The 20,959-nt window shown below is 42.3% G+C and overlaps 1 protein-coding gene across 4 annotated transcripts in view; it reads right to left on the bottom strand.

The window, feature by feature from the left end:
• MAP1S (microtubule associated protein 1S) overlaps window positions 1-20,959 on the bottom strand; it is a 112,952-nt gene that overhangs the window by 37,217 nt on the left and 54,776 nt on the right. For 2 of the 4 annotated variants that reach the window (XM_073547691.1, XM_073547676.1), the window contains 2 exons: window positions 16,235-16,327; window positions 715-797 (listed from right to left, as the gene is read on the bottom strand). In XM_073547691.1, coding sequence (XP_073403792.1) covers window positions 715-797; window positions 16,235-16,327 — 176 coding nt within the window. The remainder of the gene's footprint in view (window positions 1-714; window positions 798-16,234; window positions 16,328-20,959) is intronic. The other 2 variants (XM_073547702.1, XM_073547684.1) reach the window with 1 other exon arrangement.

Below are 20,959 nucleotides of genomic sequence, written 5' to 3'. Positions count from 1 at the left end.
GCTTTCTGTCACAGGCAGTGCTGGAGGCTTCCTCATGCCGGCGCTTTGCAGGCATGAGGAAGCCAGCTCCCTGCAGGTCCCCGCCGCCATATTGGATCCGGGATCCTGTAGGGAAGGAGGCCCCCGCAGCAGCGCTGCACATCGCGCTGCTGCAGGGGTCGCAGGGAAGCACGGAGGGAGCGCCGGTGCTTCCCTAAACCCCCGGTACACAGCGATCGTGATTGATCGCAGTGTGCCAGGGGTTAACGTGTTGGGACCTCCCCTAACACCGTGCCAGGTGTCAGGTGTGATAATCAGCTGACACCCGGTCGCGGTCAGAGGCGCTCACCCTGTGGGGTTTGGGTTATCCAACCAACCAGTAATCCAACATACAGTATGAAATTAAATGTTTTTTTTTCAAGCACATAAATTCAGTGGTAAACAAGATATGTTAGACATTTTTATTAGTTATAAACGCTCAAAGAAAAGGGTGTAAGAAAAACAACTTTATTGAGTAAAGAAAGGTTAAAAATGTGTGCCAAAAGCAAGCAAAGGCATTCAGCCTTGAAGGCTATATTTGTATCTAACATTGTTACAGTATATACTACATACTAGGGATTCAAACAGGGATGGTCAGTATCGGATTTGATAATGATAAAATATAGTGATCTATTAAATCTGTGTTGCCATCTAGGAATTAAAATTGGTTCCAGCAGTTACAAAACCTCAACATACCTCATCACATACTGATAGCTTTGAAGGGTTAATCAGAACCAATGTTTCTAAAGTGTCACCTGCATGATGAAGACTTCTTTGGCCTGGAACCAAAAAGAGCAGAAATAAAAATATTAATAAAAAAGACAGTGTTCGTTTTTCCTTTCTGACCAATTCATTCAAAATGCAATAAAGCAGCTTTCTTAATTTTCTCAAAACATTTGACTATTAATTTCCATAAACATTTACAATTACAAAACTTATGAAAAGAAAATAATAAGACAAAAAGCTGAAGTGTAACGTGTAAAACAATATAAAAAAAAAAACCAAAAACAGAGCACTCACGCATTGTATCCCTTGCTGATCCAGCACAGAACCTTTGGGCGATTGTCTACTTACAAACAGCCAGTGGGACCACTGTAAAAAAGTGTCTACAGTGGTCCCATGGCCAGTGCAGAGCCCTGATGGCAGTTGCCGTGATTGTTACCGGTCAGTGTGATACTTTGACTGCCAAAGACTAGAAGGGCTGCTGAACCATCCACACTAGATGGCAGGATGAGATTAAGGTTTGTATTTGGTTCTTATATCATTTGCTGCTGTTTGTATTTATTCCTTTTTTTCATAAGTTGGAAGACCTTTTTGACGCAAACAAGTGCACATTTAACCCCTTAATCCCTGGGCCATTTTCCTTTTTTTGCGTTTGTTTCCCTTCTTCCCAAAGCCGTAACTTTTTTTTATTTTTCCGTCAATATGGCCATGAGAGGGCTTGTTGTTTGCAGGACAAGTTGTACTTTTGAATGACACACTTGGTTTTTATTTTCAATAATTTTTATTCTTATTTTGATTTTTAATAGGGTACAGGTTATAGGGTGAGGACAGACAAATGGAAAAACGAGGGAAAAGGGATAGGAAAGAAAACCCCCTGTGAAGACAGGGAGACCCCCAGATGGGGGATAGACAGGCAGACATACAAAAAGAATGCAATAATTGCATAAGCCTTAATATTACTACTTATTAGCATCAAAATACAAAGGTCCCTAAACATATAAATCAGATAATGAGTACATCCAAAGAGGACAATAAATTTCTGCTGCTTATTTCCCTCAGCTATGATTAATCAGACTGTATTACTTATAAACCGCATCAATACCAGCAGTGAAAATCAATATGCCAACGTGACAAATATGACATTTTTGTTCATAGCTTTGCGTTGTATGAAACCTTACATAGCATAGATACCGCTATACCTAAAAAAAAGAACATTGTATTGCAAATATTATAAAAAGAATAAACTAATAGCTATTAATGTACGAAGGCCTGTCCCGTCCGAGACCACCATAAGTGGCCAAAAGACCGGTTGTAGGCAAAAATCGGTTCATTCAATAGCTATAAAAGTGCAATAGGACTCCTTTAGCCTCACACGAATATAAACAATATTAGAATCGCTGATCCAATAACTATCACTTAACCAGTGAATTATATACTCCAAAATTTTACCCCTTTAAATAGAGAGCTACTATTATATTCCAATTCTTTCACATTTCCAGCGTTCTCAGTTAGTGCGAAGATCCGATTTAGATAATTTAGAGAGTCCTGTAGAGGTTGTAGAAGTTAAAATTCCTGCGCCTTTCAGGAACTCAATTCCCTCTTCCGGTGAAGAAATAATCATTTTGGATGCAAATGTAACCTGAAGATCAGAGTACTGAGTCCAATTATAGGGAATACCGGCACGAAGGAGTTCGATTGTTGAGGCGTGAAACAATTTTCTTTTTGTCCAGGTGTCTTTAGACAGGTCTTTGTAAAAAGATAGGTGACCATAGGGAGATGAAGAAAATGTTGACTCTTTCGAGATATTTAAAAGCGTGTTCCTAACCCAGTTAGGGTAGAATGAGACGATGACATCCCTGGCTCCGCCAGATGGAAGAGAAGGACGTCGGCGGATTCTAAAAGCTTTTTCAATCAAATTGCTCTCTTCAATATTTGGTGGAATTATATGGTGGATCATAGAGAAAATGTAACTTATTAATTGGAAGGTCTGTACTGTTTCAGGGATCCCTCTAGTTTTAATATTTTTTCTCCTAGAATCTTCATATGCAGCCAGATTGTTTCTAATGGAATCAATATCATTTTGGATCTTTTCCACGGACTTTGATAGAGTGGATAAGCTCTTAATTCCCTCAGCGCAAAAGGACTCATAATTTGAATAAGGAGATTCAACTAATTTGGATTCGAGAGATGAAGTGACAGAAATCTCAGTAGAATTACAGTGATAATCCTCTGCAAATAGAGACAGCGTCTTTTGAAAAAGCTTTTTTTTTTTTATAAAGCAGGGGTGGGGAATCTTTTTTCTGCCAAGGGCCATTTGGATATTTATACCATCTTTCGGGGGCCGTACAAACTCCGCCCACAAAGTACATCCTGACTCTGGCGCTGGTGTCAGGACGTAATCTTTCATTGCATACCCTTCAGTGTTCAGTAGTGAACACTGCGTGTGGTGTGCTAACAGAGCAAGAAGAAATTAATGAGCTGGTGGCAAAGTACAGCTCAGTGCTCAAGAATGCAGTCCCTGAGAATCTGCTCAGGGGCCTGATAAAAGGTCATCGAGGGCCGTAAATGGCCCTGGGGCCTGAGGTTCCCCACCCCTGTTATAAAGGCTTCAGAAGCTTTAGCCTGTTTAGAATCGGTAGTTTCAGTTTTAAACTCGATCACTGCTTTTGAATCAATATCTGTAATGGAATTTTTCCCTAGAGTTTCCACAGATAACAAAAGGGCTTTAAACATCCTAGCCATAAATCCCTCCGTAGGATATTCATCAGAGGCAGGTATTGCGTCTATTAATGATGTAAAAGAGGAATATGCTTGTTGCTGGTGCATAACTTGTCAGGATCCATTTTATTTGCATTTAATGGAGTAATGTAGTCGCCTCCAAAATCAGAGTTGTCATCTCTAATAATATCATCTGAGAGTGAACCTGAAGAACTATACCCCCCAGAATCCTTGTCAGTGGAAAAGTCACTTCCCCCCAAATTCAGGTGATTCCATCTCCTCTATAAAATCCTCAGAGTGAACACTTTCCAGACCTTCCAATGAGTTACAAGAATTGTATTAATGATCTGATAAGACTTCTGTGTTATTATTAGCCTAAGGAAAAACAAGATCACAACCTGCTACAGCTAAATCCCAATGCTGCATATAGTCCTCAGAGACTTTCCCTATCCCAGGACTAGGACACAACTCTCCTGGAATATTCTTTATTATTGTATCATCTCCTTTTCCTTTTTTCCCCTCCCAAGCCCTGTTATTAACCTCCCCATCTCGCCCTGGGACAAACACTAGCGCATCATACCTGAGCCTGCCATTGATTCCTTTGCTGTGTCACGTTGATCTTCCCTGTCACGGCCGCTTGTTTCCAGCTTTTTTCTGCTTCTGTCTCCTGCAAACTCATCCTTTTAGAGTCTTGTTTGGGCTGACTGGGCCGGCCATTAGATTCCTCCTTAGGCCTGTTTCACACATCCGTTTTTCCCCCATCAGTCAAAATCCGCCGTTTTGAATAAAACCGGATCCGCTATTTTTCTTGGCGGATCCGTTTTTTTCCCCATTGACTTGTATTAACGGCGGATCTTGACGGATGGTCATCCGTTCGATCTGTTTTTTTTACAGATCCGTCAAGATTTTGCCGTCCGCTGAGCGGACAGGACGGACAATGAAAATTTTTTTTCCCCGGCCGGATCCGCATTTTCTATTGCGCATGCCCGGGAGAAATGCCTGTGTTGGAAATTTAACCCTAAACTCAGTTCTAGCGTCTGAAAAAAAAACTCTCTCCCTCTCTAAACTCAGTTCTGGCATCTGAAAAAAAAATTCTGTCTCTTCTCCCCGGGCAGCGGTTCCTTTAAACCGGATCTGTTAAAACAACGGTCCGGTGCCAAACGTTGTGGTCAGTACAGGAACGGATCCGTTCTCCACCATTTTAGCGGATTTTAACTGGTGTGTGAAACAGGCCTGAGATGAAAAAGTCCTTCCAGGGCTGTGCAAAGTAAGAGTCACACTGCTGTCATTCTCCTTTGTCTCGCCCATCGCTGCCAGATCATGTGAATAGGATCCTTCCCCAGAGTCACAGCAGCTTGTCCAGTCTTCAGAATAAATCTTTTCCCCATTCAGGTCAGTGAGGATTCCCTCATCAATGCTTTCCTGCTGTGGAACGCTGCCTTTTTCTGCCTTCACCGCCACTTGTATCCGGCTTCCTCCTGCTCCTACTGTGATCCTCGCTGCTTGTAACCGGCTTCCTCCTGCCGCTGCTGTGATTCCCGCCACTTGTGGCCGGCTTCCTGCTGCCGCTGCTGTGATCCCCTCCGCTAGTAGCCGGCTTCCTCCTGCTCCAAACATCGCCGCACCTCCCGGGTTCCTGCCTTCAGCTCCCTGCGCAGTGGAGGACTTCTCCGATCTTCCCCGCGGTCTCCAAGCCTTTGATCTGACCGCGGGCTCCCACTGAGGCAGTGGCTGAATAGCGCTGTTCCTCTTCACCGCCGCTTGCAGCTGGCCTCCTCCTGCCACTATTGTGAGTACTGCTGCGCCTCCCGGGCTCCTGTTTTCTTCTCTCTGCACAACTGAAGACGCTCTGCAGCTCCTGGGTGCCACTGACACCAGGGGCACCTCCTCTGCTCCTTCCTACGGTCTCCCCGCTACTGACCTGACCGCGGTCTCATGGGGCTTCTTTGGGCTTGTCTCCTCTGTTGCTGGGGCCGCGGTACAGGCAATCTTTTTAATAACAGAGCCTCGGCAGGTCCCCTGGGTTTTCTTAAGCTCTGGCTTTACATGCACCTGTCCAGTGCTGTCAGGCTGAAGCAGCGGCTTAAGCTGTTTAACTCCGGAGGAAGGAAGGCCTCCACTGGATCTCCTCATGGTGCTTCCTCGTCCATAAGCAGGATTTATCTTCTTTAGATCTGCTTTTCCTCTATTATTCTTTAGTCCAGGCATCTTCCCAAAATCCGCTTTTTAGTAAGCTTTAGTAATCTAAATTAGGGGAATAGCAGGAGCTCCTGATGAACAGGTCTGCTCCCTTCCCCTGCAAACCACGCCCCCCGACACCATTGGTTGGTAATATACTGTATATTGTAATGGAAAACAGGAAAAAATTCCAAGTGCGGTGACATTGCAAAAAGAAAAAAAAAAGTGCAATGCCACAGTTTTTCTTTTTACCATGTTCACCAAATGCTAAAGTCACCTGCCAATATGATTCTCCAGGTCATCACAAGTTCACAGACCCCAATCATGTCTTTTTATTTAAATGGTGAAAAAAAAATTCCAATGTTTAAAAGAACAATTGCGCATTTTTCCGATACCCATAGAGTCTCCATTTTTCCGGATCTTGAGATGGGTAAGGGCTTATTTTGTGTGTGCCAAGCTGACATTTTTAATGATACCATTTGGTGCAGATACGATCTTTTGGTCACCCGTTATTGCATTTTAATGCAATGTTGCAGCGACCAAATAACACGTTTTGAAATTTTTTTATCGTTTCACCGTTTAACGACTGGGATAATTTTTTTTATATTGATAGATCGGGAGATTCTGAACGCAGCGATACCAAATGCGTATTTTTTTTTTGTGTTTTATTTTGAATGGGACGAAAGGTGAGTGATCTGAACTTTTTTTTTTTTTTAAATATTCTCATTTCTTTTTCTACTTTTGGCATGCTTCAATCGGTTCTGCTACATAAAGGCGATGATCATATCACCTGTATGTAGCAGAAATGCTCATTTGCTATGAGCGCTGCCTACCGGGTGGCGCTCAAAGCAATCCGGAAGTGACAACCAAAGAGGCCTACTGGAGACCTCTGGCTGTCATGCCAACCCATCTGTGACCCGCAACCTTGTGACGGGGTCACCGATGGGCGGGATTTCCGACGTACTTGCCATAAGCGCGAGTTAAATGCCGCTGTCAGAAATTGACAGCGGCATTTAACTAGTTAACAGTTAAATGCCCGAAAAAGTGTGGGCTCAGTGCCGAAGCCCGCATCAAACAGGGGGAGTCAGATATTGGCATACTATTATGCCCGATGTCGGAAAGGGGTTAACATCTTAACATTTAAACAAAAAGAAACTTAACCAGTGAAAATATATTTACAGCTGTAGAAATAGAAAGAATTGACAACAAGTACCAAGGCTGTGAATATACACACTGAACGAAAATATAAATGCAACACTTTTGGTTTTGCTCTAAATTTCCATGAGCTGATCTCAAAGATCTAAGGCTATGTGCACACGTTGCGGATACTGCTGCGCTTCCGCAGCGTTTTTGGCCCTGCGGAAACGCAGCAGTTCCGCAGACATGGTACAGTACCATGTTAGCCTACAGCATTTCAAATCCGCTGTGCTCACGCTGCGGTTTCTTCCACGCGATTTTGCTGCAGTTTACAAACCGCAGCATGTCAATTGTTTGTGCGGATTCCGCAGAGGTTTCACACCTTTAAGATAGCAGAGGTGTGAATCCGCAGGGCAAAACTGCAGGAAATCCGCAGTGTGTGCACATAGCCTAAGACATATTCTATGTAAACAAAAGGACACTTTCTCTCAAATATGGTTTACAAATTTGTCTAAATTTGTTAGCCCTCTTTCACGCATCTTGATATTTCCAGTATCAGAATCGAATCGCAGTACTGTGATCAGCACTAGCAGGAGACAATGTTGAGAGTTGCATTCAGCGGATAACAGCGAAAGCAGGCGATTGTTGATGGGAATATTTATCAAGCCACCGCCTGTGCTATAAATAAACAGCGTGGGTTTCCCTGTATTTTTGAAAAACAGCCAGGCAAAACTGACAGCTGCGGGCTGCAACTCTCAGATGTCAGCTTTAGAAAGGCGGGTTATCAAGAATAGAGGTGTCCCCACGCTGTTTTTTTTTTACATTTAATTAAAAAAAACATCATGGGCTCCCCCCCATTTTTGACAACCAGCCATTCTAAAGCAAACAGCTGGTTGCTGGTATAATCAGGCTGGTAAGGGGCCATGGATATTGTCTCTCCAGGCTAAAAATAGCAGCCAGCAGCTAATCAGAAAAGGCACATCTATTCGTGATTTCACCACAGATCACGATGATCTGCAGTGAACTCACCAAGCAGAACTGCAAGTGACTTTCACACGGTGCTGCGGACACCGCAGTTCAGCCCACCCGCGGTAACCCTGATGAGGTCACCGCTGCTCACTGATGCTGCCCTCGCAGCAGCTCATTCACCAGTGGTTCTCAGCGTGGATGGTCACATCTTGCCACCCTACATGTTGAACAATATTTATCCCCAGACATGGATTACGGAGTAGGACAGAACGTCGGAGAGGTGAGGGTGTGGTTGCTTTTTATTTTTATTACAAGAGACGAGCGTTTCAATGGAATGGGCGTTGGTGAGTATAACTGTTTATTATTTTTTTAAAAAAAGGAAAAGTGGTTTTGTTTTTATTTCAAATAAGACTTGTACTTGCTGCGTGTTTTTTTTTTACAATACAACTATATAATTAATGATGGATAGGTGTCTTGTAGAGGTCTCTCCAATACTATCCTGTGGGCTTGATGTCACCAGACAATAGAAAGGTGACATCAACCCCACAAATATGAACTCCACTTGCCATTGCTACAGGGCAAAGCGCCAAAATTGGCGCATCTAATAAATGCACCATTTATGGGCAGCTGCGGGCTGCTATTTTTAGGCTGGGGGGGCAATATCCATGCCCCTTACCTGCCTGAGAATACCAGCCACCAGTCACCCGCTTTATCAAGGCTGGTTGTCAAAAATGGGGGGGGCGTGTCTGGGATGCTGTGCTGAAAGGACGTGCAGCAGGAGAGCTTCCTCCAAATACTGCAGATTACAAGTCTCCACAGCCTCATTTCCGGCCAGATTACCTTCAGTGACGAGCCCCAGGAGAGCTAGGACCCCGACACATGCGGGGACAGAGTTGGCTGCTAAGGTGACAGCCCTGGATGAGTTCCTCTTCAGAGAGCTGGCTAATGTGGCTGCTTCACGGGAGGAAGAAGGGGAGGCTGGAGGCTCAGATGCAGGGGAGCTGCTGATCGTGACAGGAGACGCTGAGCCAGCAGGGAAGGGGGAGTGAGGAGGATGGACACATGGAGGTCTCCCAGCAGCAGAGATTACAGGAGGATCTGAAGGAGCAGTGCCCTTTTACAGTGTCCACCTCACAAAATGGACACTCGACTTCAGGGGACTGTTCTACAATCTCCCCTCAGGCTGCATCAAACCCCTAAGCCCTCACCGCAGACCGGCAAGAAGACAGTCTCCATACAAAGGGCCAGGGGAGACTGGGATAGAAGAGCCACAGGTTCTGCAAGGGATCATTCAGAGGTAGATCATTCAGAGGTAGTCTAATAAAGAAGGGGACTGGACTGACACACGATTCCTCTGGGGATGAGGTTGAGGGATTGGCATAAGATCCTATCTCTTCAGCTGCGTGGAAGGGGCTCGTTACATTTTCCCTCCAAAGATGATTTTAAGGCTTTGATTAAAGAGTTTAAAAATACTTGCAGATCTGAGATAGCATGTACAAGACAAGATTTGCAGCAACTGACAGGTCGCATAGACACTCTGGAAGGGGATCAAGATATTACTAGTTCCCACGTGTCAGAATTGCATGAACGAAAGACTGTAAAAGATCTTCAGGTCCAATTGGAGGATCTAGATAACAATGGAAGAAGATGCAATATTAGAGTACGGGGTGTTCCAGAGTCAAATTAACAGGAGAATCCTAAATTAATACTTCAAATTAGCTTTAACTCTATCCTTGGAGATCCACCAATCAACACAAATCAAAATGGACAGAGCACACCGAACCTTACAGACAAAAGGGTATTCCTTGTTGTTGCGGCATCATATGCTGCCTCCATGACTTTGATGTTAAAGAAAAGATTATGACAAAGGCCAGGTCTCAGAGGGAACGATCCTATTCCTATATGGACTCTAATCCAGATATTTACAGATCTGTCTCTTATTAACTTGCAAAAAGAGAAAAATTCTTAAAAACCTTAATCATCCTGAAGGACCTCCGGATACCCTTCAGGTGGGGTTTTCCCTCTTGCACCAACAGCCCGTCGTGAAGGAATTTTTGCAAATCTGCATTCTTGGGTGGACTTGCCGGCTTTTGGTAAAACCCTTAATCTACAACCTCGCAAAATAGTGGATTGGGACCCCCGCCCCCCTCTCTGCCGTCAGGGGAACCACAGCCGATTCGAAAGCAAAAAAGAAAAGATCGTAGAGGACCAATCAAGAGGGACAACGGGGAGGAAGTTCCCCTCATAGACCTCGCTGTGCTGATTTTTACTATAGTAGTGCGTTATTGTAGGGGCTTCGTAGAGATTTTTTTTTTTTCTTTAGGCACTGGCCTCTACTTGTGTGCTCTTCTGCTGATTGTTATTTGTGGAGCTATATATATGGCATGCAGAGTTTCCGCTTGATATCAACCATGTAGATTTGGGGTAGGGGTTCTTGCATGATGCACTGTAAAGGGGTTTTCTATCTGTTAACCCCTTTGGATTCCTCTTCTCCCTGTTAGGTTTACATTTTAGTCCCTACCCCCACAGTAATTATTTTGGGGTTACATTATTTATATCAAATTCCTGATGGGCTCATTTCGTTCCACATTTTGTTCCACAGGAGTAACCCTTGCCAGGAGTTTTATCTGGGAAATAAAGTTTTACATTTACTGAAATTTGAACTTTTTCTTAAAAATGGTTTGTGTCTGTGTATTCCGTAACCTCGTGTGTGTACCATCACCTTTCATTATAGTTCAGATGGAGCACAAGTCCTCTGAAAGTAAGGTAATCTGGCACATATTAGGAGGTGCGCCCGACACTTGCAGACACTGGTCCTTAGGCTTACACTATGACTTATATCATTTCACTTAATGTAAGGGGTCTTAATTCCTGTAGTAAGAGAAGACTTGCCTTGCAGGAGATGAAGTCTCAAAGCGGAGGTAGTGTTTCTACAAGAGACGCATTATGACCATACAGGCACATTTAGGTTTGCACTAAATTCTTTTCCCTGGGCCTATTTAGGTTACCCAATGACAGTAAGAATGGTGGAATAGCGATTTTGTCTTCAAATTGACCACTACAGGTGACTAAAGCAAATAGCGATGGGGGGGGGGGGATTTGTTGACTTGTAAGCACGTCTGAAGGTTAATCCAACTACTTTATGCATTATCTATTTTTTTTTTTAAAGGAAGGTTTTCTTCTTCAGAAATTGCTTCTGGCGACCCCACTATTGGGAGGAGACTAATGTCCCTTTTTCAGAGGTTTTTAATAGACACTCATTGGGGGGCAGTTTGCCTCCACAAAACCTAGTCATGTTAGCATTTGAATTTAGGAAATTGATTAGTGTCAACTCAATGTTTGATTTATGGAAAACAGATCATCCTAAGGAGAGGGCATACTCTTTTCTCCCCACCTCACAGTACATATACAATAGGTTTTTTTTTCAAAATATTTTAACTCTTAGAATGTTGAAAAGGGTGGAGATGAGACAAATCAATTGGTCTGATCATGCCCCAGTTCTGTTGGACCTAGTCTTCTCAGCCATTAGCTCGGGCCTGACATTGGCGCCTGAAAGATTCTTGTCACGCACCTCAACATTAGGAAAACTCTATTTGAGAATCTGTCTGACTTTTTCCACCTAAATAAGGGTTAAGTTTCTTCTCCTTAAGGCTATGTGCCCACGTAGGCAGAACATTTTTGCTTCAGAAACGGACTCCTTCCCAGAAAACGCGTGGTTTTTTTTCTGCGCGATTTCTGGACTCAGGAAATAGCTAAAAACGCGGATTAATAAGCATGCTGCATTTATAACAGCTAAGCGTTTCCTATGCGGAATAAAACGCATCCATTGGCACAAAAAGGCCAAAATGAATTAAAATGAATGGGATGCTTATTTTAAGGGTTTTTAAAGCGGTTTGACCCCGAAAAACGCTTTAAAACACTTACGTGGGCACACAGCCTAAATGCTGTGGGAGACCCATAAGGCAGTAATGAGGTGTCATTTTATTAGAGGGTTCCATATTAAAAAAAAAAAAAAAAAAAAAAAAACACCTTGAATCTTCCTTTGCAACTCAAAAGAGAAGAGCATAAACTAGCTATCTCCTTGTATGCAGGTTTTGAGGAGGGTGGTAGAGATTAGAAATAAGCTGAAAGACAAATCTATGCAAAAGGTAGAGAAACTACTTTAAGGCTGTGTGCACACGTAGCTTTTTTTGTGTTTTCGCAGCTTTTTTTACGCGCAAAATCGCCATGAAAATGCAAAAAAAAGCATCCCATGCAGTCCTATGGGATTCCGCAATGCTGTGCTAATGCTGCGGAATTGCATACCGATTGCATTGAAACGCTCACTTTACGCATGTGGCTATGCCCACCATGCATTGAAATGCTCACTTTACGCATGTGGCTATGCCCACCATGCGTGAAGTGAGCGCTTCATGTGCAGATGGTATCCAGGGTCTGGAGGAGAGGAGACTGTCCTCCAGGCCCTGGCTACTATAATCCTGTAAAAAAAAAAAAAAATAGAATAAAAATAAAAAATATTGTTATTCTCACCTTCCGACGGCCCCCCGATCTCCTTCTCGCCTCTAACCACGCTCCCGGCATCTTCCGGTCCCAGTAATGCTTTGCGCGAATGACCACGATGACGTCACAGTCTCGCGAGCGTGATGTCATCGCAGGTCCTTTGCGCAAAGCATTAGTGGGACCGGAAGATGCCGGGAGCGTTGCAGAACAGATCAGGGGCCGTCGGAAGGTGAGAATAACATTATTTTTTTTTTAATTTTTTTTTTACATTCTTTTACTACTGATGCCGCATAGGCAGAATCAATAGTAAAAAGTTGGTTACACTTGTCAAGCACTATGTTTGACAAGTGTGACCAACCTGTCAGTTTTGCAAGCGATGCTACAGATCGCTTGGAAAACGCTAGCATTCTGCAAGCTAATTACGCTTGCAAAATGCTACTTTTTCGCGGGAATTCCGTTTGCGGATTTCCAGCAGCAGGGAGTTGTGGAATTGCCGCAGAAATTTCAGAGGCAATTCCACACGTGTGCACATAGCCTTATACACAAAGCAAAATTATTATGAAAAGGGCAATAAAGTACATACACTATTGGCGAGGCAATTGAAGGAGAGGGCTTTGTCCTTGAATCTCCATGCACAACAGAAGTGAACCGTACTATACACTACAATCTGAGATTTCTAATTTATTTTACAATTTCTATAGTAAATTATATAATCTCTGGGATACGCTTTATCCAATTCAAATTTACCAGTCCAGGCTCCTGAAGATATAAACGCTCTTAATTAGAGTTGAGCGACTCTAATGTCATCCGCTCAATGCCGACCTTTATTCCCCCATTGACTTGCATTGGGGTCGGGTTTCAGACGAAACTCCGACTTTTTTTGCCCTAGTTGGACCAGTTTCATCCGACTCAAATTTTGTTTCTTTCGGGTTTCACAAAACCCGATCCGACCAAAGTCGCTCAACTCTACTCTTAATATTCCAGTTACCAAAGAGGAAATAGTCTTGAAAGACTTGCCTTTGGGAAAGTCTCCTGGCCCAGGCAGGCTGAGCTATCTTTATTACAAAACTTTTGCAGAGCAGCTGATCCCCCACATGACTAAAATGTTTAACTCATTCATTGAGGGCTCTCCCATACTAGATATCCTGTCAAATTCATACTTTATAGCTATTCCTAAGGTGGGAAAAGATCCTCTAGAGTAGACTGCTCTAATTATCGCCCGATAAAATTAGAGCAATCCTATTAAACTCGGACTTGAAAATATTCACCCATATGTTGGCTAATAGACTTAATCAGTGGCTACTCAAGCTTATTTCTAAGGATCAGGTAGGCTTGGTCGCTTTTCAACAGCCAAGCTGCTATAATGAAGTTAATATGGAATGAAAGACGCCATCAAATATCCAAGCGTTCTCACATCTCATTGTAAAACGAAAAAAGTGGTTTGGTACCATGTTAGCCAGTAGAAAAAAATATACAGTTGTGGCCAAAAGTATTGACACCCCTGCAATTCTGTCAGATAATACTCAGTTTCTTCCTGAAAATGATTGCAAACACAAATTCTTTGGTATTATCTTCATTTAATTTGTCTTAAATGAAAAAACACAAAAAAGAATGAAGCAAAAAGCAAAACATTGATCATTCCACACAAAACTCCAAAAATGGGCCAGACAAAAGTATTGGCACCCTCTGTCTAATACTTGGTTGCACAACCTTTAGCCAAAATAACTGCTACCAACCGCTTCCGGTAACCATCAATGAGTTTCTTACAATGCTCTGCTGGAATTTTAGACCATTCTTCAAACTGCTCCAGGTCCCTGATATTTGAAGGGTTTCTTCTCCAAACTGCCATTTTTAGATCTCTCCACAGGTGTTCTATGGGATTCAGGTCTGGACTCATTGCTGGCCACCTTAGAAGTCTCCAGTGCTTTCTCTCAAACCATTTTCTAGTGCTTTTTGAAGTGTATTTTGGGTCATTGTCCTGCTGGAAGACCCATGACCTCTGAGGGAGACCCAGCTTTCTCACACTGGGCCCTACATTATGCTGCAGAATTTGTTGGTAGTCTTCTGACTTCATAACGCCATACACACGGTCAAGCAGTCCAGTGCCACAGGCAGCAAAGCAACCCCAAAACATCAGGGAACCTCCGCCATGTTTGATTGTAGGGACCGGTTCTTTTCTTTGAATGCATCTTTTTTTCTCCTGTAAACTCTATTCTTCCAAAACGTTTTAGGCTTTTTCAGATAAGTTTTGGCAAACTCCAGCCTGGATTTTTTATGTCTCGGGGTAAGAAGTGGGGTCTTCCTGGGTCTCCTACCATACAGTCCCTTTTCATTCAGACGCCGACGGATAGTACGGGTTGACACTGTTGTATCCTCGGACTGCAGGGCAGCTTGAACTTGTTTGGATGTTAGTCAAGGTTCTTTATCCAACGTCCGCACAATCTTGCGTTGAAATCTCTTGTCAATTTTTCTTTTCCGTCCACATCTAGGGAGGTTAGCCACAGTGCCATGGGCTTTAAACTTCTTGATGACACTGCGCACGGTAGACACAGGAACATTCAGGTCTTTGGAGATGGACTTGTAGCCTTGAGATTGCTCATGCTTCCTCACAATTTGGTTTCTCAAGTCCTCAGACAGTTCTTTGGTCTTTTCTTTTCTCCATGCTCAATTTGGTACACACAAGGACACAGGACGACAGAGGTTGAGTCAACTTTAATCCATGTCAACTGGCTGCAAGTGTGATTTAGTTATTGCCAACACCTGTTAGGTGCCACAGGTAAATTACAGGTGCTGTTAATTACACAAATTAGAGAAGCATCACATGATTTTTTGAACAGTGCCAATACTTTTGTCCACCCTCTTTTTTATGTTTGGTGTGGAATTATATCCAATTTGGCTTTAGGACAATTCTTTTTGTGTTTTTTCATTTAAGACAAATTAAATGAAGATAATACCAAAGAATGTGTGTTTGCAATCATTTTCAGGAAGAAACTGAGTATTATCTGACAAAATTGCAGGGGTGTCAATACTTTTGACCATATAAAGTGCTCTCAGTGAGAAACAAAATAGGAATATTATGGGTATGATACCTTTTAATGGCTAAAAAATAATAGTGAATGATGTTACAAAGCAAGCTTTCGAGACAACTTACGTCTTGTTAGGAAGTTATAAGGGTTAAAAGTTGATCAGTGAATTCTCATTTTTCCAACAAAATTTACAAAACAATTTTTTTTTTTAGGGACCACCTCACATTTGAAGCGAGTTTGGGGGGGGGGGGGGGGTGTCAATATGACATAAAATACCCAAAAGTGACACCATTCTAAAAACTGCACCCCTCAAGGTGCTCAAAACCTCATTCAAGAAGTTTATTAACCCTTCAAGTGCTTCACGAAAACTCAATGTGGAAGGAAAAAATGAACATTTTACTTTTTTCACAAAAAATGTACTTTAGACGCAAACTTTTTTATTTTCACAAGGTTAACAGGAGAAAAGGGACCACAAAATTTGTTGTGCAATTTCTCCCGAGCACATTGATACTCCCTATGTGGGGGAAAAGTCACTGTTTGGGCACATGGCAAAGCTCAAAGGAGGGAGCACCATTTGACTTTTTGAACTCGAAATTGGCTGGAATCAATGGTGGGCGCCATGCCGCATCTAGAGACACCCTGATGTACCTAAACAGTGGAAACCCCCAATTCTAACTAACCCTAACCCCAGCCCTAGCCCTAACCCTAGCCATTAAGGGGTAAAGATACCATTTACTTTGTTGGGCCCTATGCAGTTTACGAGGGATCTTTGGCTCTCATGTGCAAGACGTTTTGGGTTGGTCTCCCCCAATTATATCTTTTATATACCAGCCTCTGATACAAACAGTTTGGAACCGACAATGGTCCACCCGTGGATTTCAGCAGGATTATTTAGATTTGCAAATTTGGTGGATGGACACATTGGAAGATCTTGTTTGAAGCTATAAAATCTAAATTTGCTATACCTAATAGTGAGTTCTTCCAGTTCATGCAGATTAGGCACCTGGCTTCTTCACTATATGGCTCTGACTGTTTCTCAACCAACGGAATTAGAGATGCTTTGTAAAAAAAAAAAAAAAAAAATGGCACATCAACTAAAGTTAATATCAGGTACTTTCAAAATATTAGAGTCAATTCGAATTTTACACTATTCTTTCCGGTCCTCTAATGTGCAAGCCAAATTGTGATGATTGTGTCTTATTTCTGATTATAACATTTTATAGAATTTAATAAAAATTAGTTTAAAAAGAATGGGTGGACCTTATGCTGTTTTTTTTAAATTATGTATTTAGTTAAAAAATATGGCTTGGGGACACCTATTTTGGATAACCAGCCTCCCTGAAGCTGACAGCTGATGTAGCATATGAAGATGCTGATTAGACATGATGGTTGCACAGGTGTGCCTCAGGCTGGCCACAATAAAAGCCCACTCTAAAATGTGCAGTTGTCACACAGCATAATGTCACAGATGTTGCAAGCATTGAGGGAGTGTGCCAATATCCAGCAACGTCACACAGCCATTGAAGACGAGTGGACCAACACTCCACAGGCCACAATCAACAACCTGCAACCAGATAAACTCTTTGCAATGAAGATGACTTGTATTGTGCGAGGCAAATGGTAGTCACACCAGATACTGACTGGTTCTGTGACCCCACCTGGACCTATCAAAACATTTTAGAGTGGCCTTTTATTGTGGCCACACTAAGGCACACCTATGCAATATTCATGCTGTTGAATCAGTACTTGATATGCCACACCTGTGAGGTGGATGGATTCTCTCTACAACGGAGAAGTGCTCACTAACACAGATTTAGGCAAACTTGTGAACAATATTTGAGACAAAAAGGTCTCGTGTGCATAGAATAAGTTGAGTATATATCTATAATTCTATAATATGTATCTACACACTATATATATATATATACATATACACACACACTAAAAATAAATATATATATATATATATATATATATATATATATATATATATATATATATACACACACACACACACATATATATACACACATATACATATATACATATACACACACACCTTTATATATCTCTCTCTCTATATATATATATATATATATATATATATATATATATATATATATATATATATATATATATATCTCTCTATGTATGCCCTAACCCAAATTGCATTGAAAACATTTGTCAAAGTGAGAGAGCCATATTACTGACTTGGAGTCAGTGATAAGTGGTCATAGAGGAGCGCTTAGGAAGCACCCCAAGGGCAGACAAAGATGTCAGGTCTCCACCGCAGCTCCAGCCAAAAACCTCCAATGGAGGTTAGGAGCAATGAGAAAATGGAAACGGTCTTAGGAGCGCAGGAAAGAGACTCAGACAAGAGATGGGTTTAAACCACAATGCGTTTCGACGGAGGATCCGTCTTCATCAGGTAGAAGTTTCCACCTGATGAAGACGGATCCTCCGTCAAAACGAGTTGTGGTTTAAACCCATCTCTTGTCTGAGTCTCTTTCCTGCGCTCCTAAGACCGTTTCCATTTTCTCATATTACTGACTTGAACATAAAAGAAATTTATTCCAAAGCTGATGAAAATGACAAACTGTTGCAGAGCTCTATTGCCACCTGGTGGTAAAAAGGTAGAAATACAGATACATTGCTGCCTGGTGTATAGGTAATGATTCCGCCACAAAAAAAGCTCAGCTGACTAAACTTTTGTACTCCTGCAGGGGAGCAACCGAAAAAGCAACTATCAATTGACATCATTAACAATACTCAAATCTGCTTAGCAGAATAAAGCAATAACTTGTGCTCATATTACATGAACATAGAAAATGTATCTCCCAAAGCTCTAATTAGAACTAAACCCATATTCTCCTGCACTTCATCTTTCGCTGTTGAACCAGTAACAAAAGTTACCAGGCTCCTCTTTTTCACACCTTACTAAATGCACCAATGACCCAAACGTTAAAAATCTCTCCAAAATCCTTTATAATACCTTGAAACTGGAAAAACTATGTTGCTTTGATCCATCCTTGTCTTGACCACTGCAACTGTACTGTTCAGTCTTCTTCCCAATAAACTAGCCTCTCTCCAATCTATTCCATAGCAGGACCTCCTACTCTTGTCTCCCAAGGCTTTTCTAGTGCAGCGACAGTTCTTTGGAATATACATCCCAAGAAAATCTACTTCCACTGAACACAGTTATAAGCAAGCCCTACGGGTCTGTGCACACGTTGCGGATTCGTCTGCGGATCAGCAGTGGATTTGGCCCTGCGGATCCGCAGCAGTTTTCCATGGGATGTACAGTACCACGTTACCCTATGGAAAACACTAACCGCTGTGCACATGCTGCAGAGTATTCCATGTGGAAACGCAGAGGTTTATTTTCCGCAGCATGTCAATTCTTTGTGCGGATTCCGCACTGTTTTTACACCTATAAAATTATAGGAATCCGCAGGTGTAAAATAAAAGGAGAAATCCACAGGTAAGAGACAGGCATTTTGACCTGCGGATTCTGCAGATTCCGCGTGAAAAAATCCGCAGAAGAATCCGCAACGTGTGCACATACCCTAAAAAAAAAAAAAAAATATCTCTATTTATCCCGTTCTCACCACAGCCAATAAACATTTTTTCCTCCCCTGCTTCCAAAAACCATAACCTTAATTTTCCCGTCCATATAACGGCTTGTTTTTTGTGGAACAAGTTGTACAATTGAATTACACCATTCACTTTATCATGTGATGCAATGGAAAGAAGGATTCCAAGTGCATCAAAATTGCAAAAAAGTGCAATTTGCTAAATTTTTTAAAATTTAACCCCTTGAGGCTATGTGCACACGTTACGGAACTCCCGCAGAAGTTACCGCGGGAATTCCAGAATTCCATTCCGCTGGACAACCGCATTTTAGATTCCCACGGAAAAACTAGCGATTTGCAAACGTAATTAGCTTGCAGAATGCTAGCGTTTTCCAAGCGATCTATAGCATCGCGTGGAGAACTGATTGACAGGTTGGTCACACTCATCAAACAGCGTTTGACGAGTGTGACCAACTTTTTACTATTGAGGCTGCGTATGCAGCTTCAGTAGTAAAAAGATCTAATGTTAAAAATATTTTTTGAAAATTGGGGTTTTCTCACCTTCCGACGTCCCGCGCAGCCTTCCCGATCCTCGCGATGCTCCCGTTCCCAGTAATGCCTTGCGAAACCTTTGATGACGTCGCGATCTCGCGATACTGTAGGGGTCTCAAGATGACGTAGCGGACTCGCAACCGCTACGTCATCACAGGTCCTTGCCGCAAGGCATTACTGGGAACGGGCGTTGGCGGGAGCATCAGTAAGGCTGCGCGGGACGTCGGAAGGTAAATAACCCGATTTTTTATTTTCTATTCTTTTTTTTACAGGGATATGGTACCTAGAGCCCGGAGGACAGTCTCCTCTCCTCCGGACAGTGGGTACTATCCGCAAATGTTCTGCTTACTTTTCGCATGGTGTGCACAGCCACATGGGGAAAGTAAGCAGAACAATGCATTCCTATGTGGGCTGAATCCCCGCGATTCCGCAAAATTAATGAGCATGCTGCATATTTTTCCGCGATGCAATTCCGCCGCGGGAAAATCCGCAGCATTAGCACAGCATTGCGGAATCCCATAGGAAAGCATGGGGTGCTGTTTTTTGCATTTTGGGCGGCAAAAATGCGAAAAAAAGCGCCGTGTGAACGCAGCCTCACCCCCAAGGGTGGTTTGCACGTTCATGACAGGGCCAATTTTTACAATTCTGACCACTGTCCCTTTATGAGGTAATAAATTTGGAACGCTTCCATGGATCCCACTGATTCTGACATTGTTTTCTTGTGACATATTGTACTTCATGTTAGTGGTAAAATTTCATTGATATAACTTGCGTTTGCGGAAATTTGACAAATTTTGAAAATTTCGCAATTTTCCAACTTTGAATTTTTATGCCCTTAAATCACAGAGATATGGCACACAAAAAACTTAATAACATTTCCTACATGTTTACTTTACATCAGCACAATTTTGGAACCAAAATTTTTTTGTTTTGTTAGGAAGTTATAATGGTTAAAAGTTGACCAGCGATTTCTCATTTTTGCAACACCATTTTATTTTTACGGACCGCATCACATTTGAAGTCCACTTTGAGGGGTCTATATGATAGAAAATACCCAAAAGAGACACCATTCTAAAAACTGCACCCCTCAAGGTGCTCAAAACCACATTCAAGAAGTTTATTAACCCTTCAGGTGCGTCACAGGAATTTTTTGAATGTTTAAAAAAAAAAAAATGAACATTTAACTTTTTCTCACAAAAAACATGGATTTTTGTGAGTACTCACCGTAAAACCTTTTCTCCGAGACGCTCATTGGGGGACACAGAGACTGTGGGTGTGTGCTACTGCCGTCTGGAGGCTGACACTAGGCATACAAAAAACAAGTTAGCTCCTCCACCGCCGCATACACCCTCGCCCCGATAGCGGGCGGAAACCAGTTTAGTGCAAAAGCAGTAGGAGAACATCCATAACTTAGCCTTAACGCAGAAAATCATATGTCTGAAAAAGGACCACCCTACATTAAATAAGGAATTATACTAATTAAATAAACAAGAGCCAACTGGCTATCAGGGTGGGTGCTGTGTCCCCCAATGAGCGTCTCGGAGAAAAGGATTTTACGGTGAGTAC

This window comes from Dendrobates tinctorius, unplaced genomic scaffold (assembly GCF_039654945.1).
Source record: "Dendrobates tinctorius isolate UK_male_01 unplaced genomic scaffold, ASM3965494v1 ptg000011l, whole genome shotgun sequence".
In the NCBI taxonomy this organism is placed as follows: Eukaryota; Metazoa; Chordata; class Amphibia; order Anura; family Dendrobatidae; genus Dendrobates; species Dendrobates tinctorius.
This window is presented reverse-complemented; position numbering and strand designations above follow the sequence as displayed.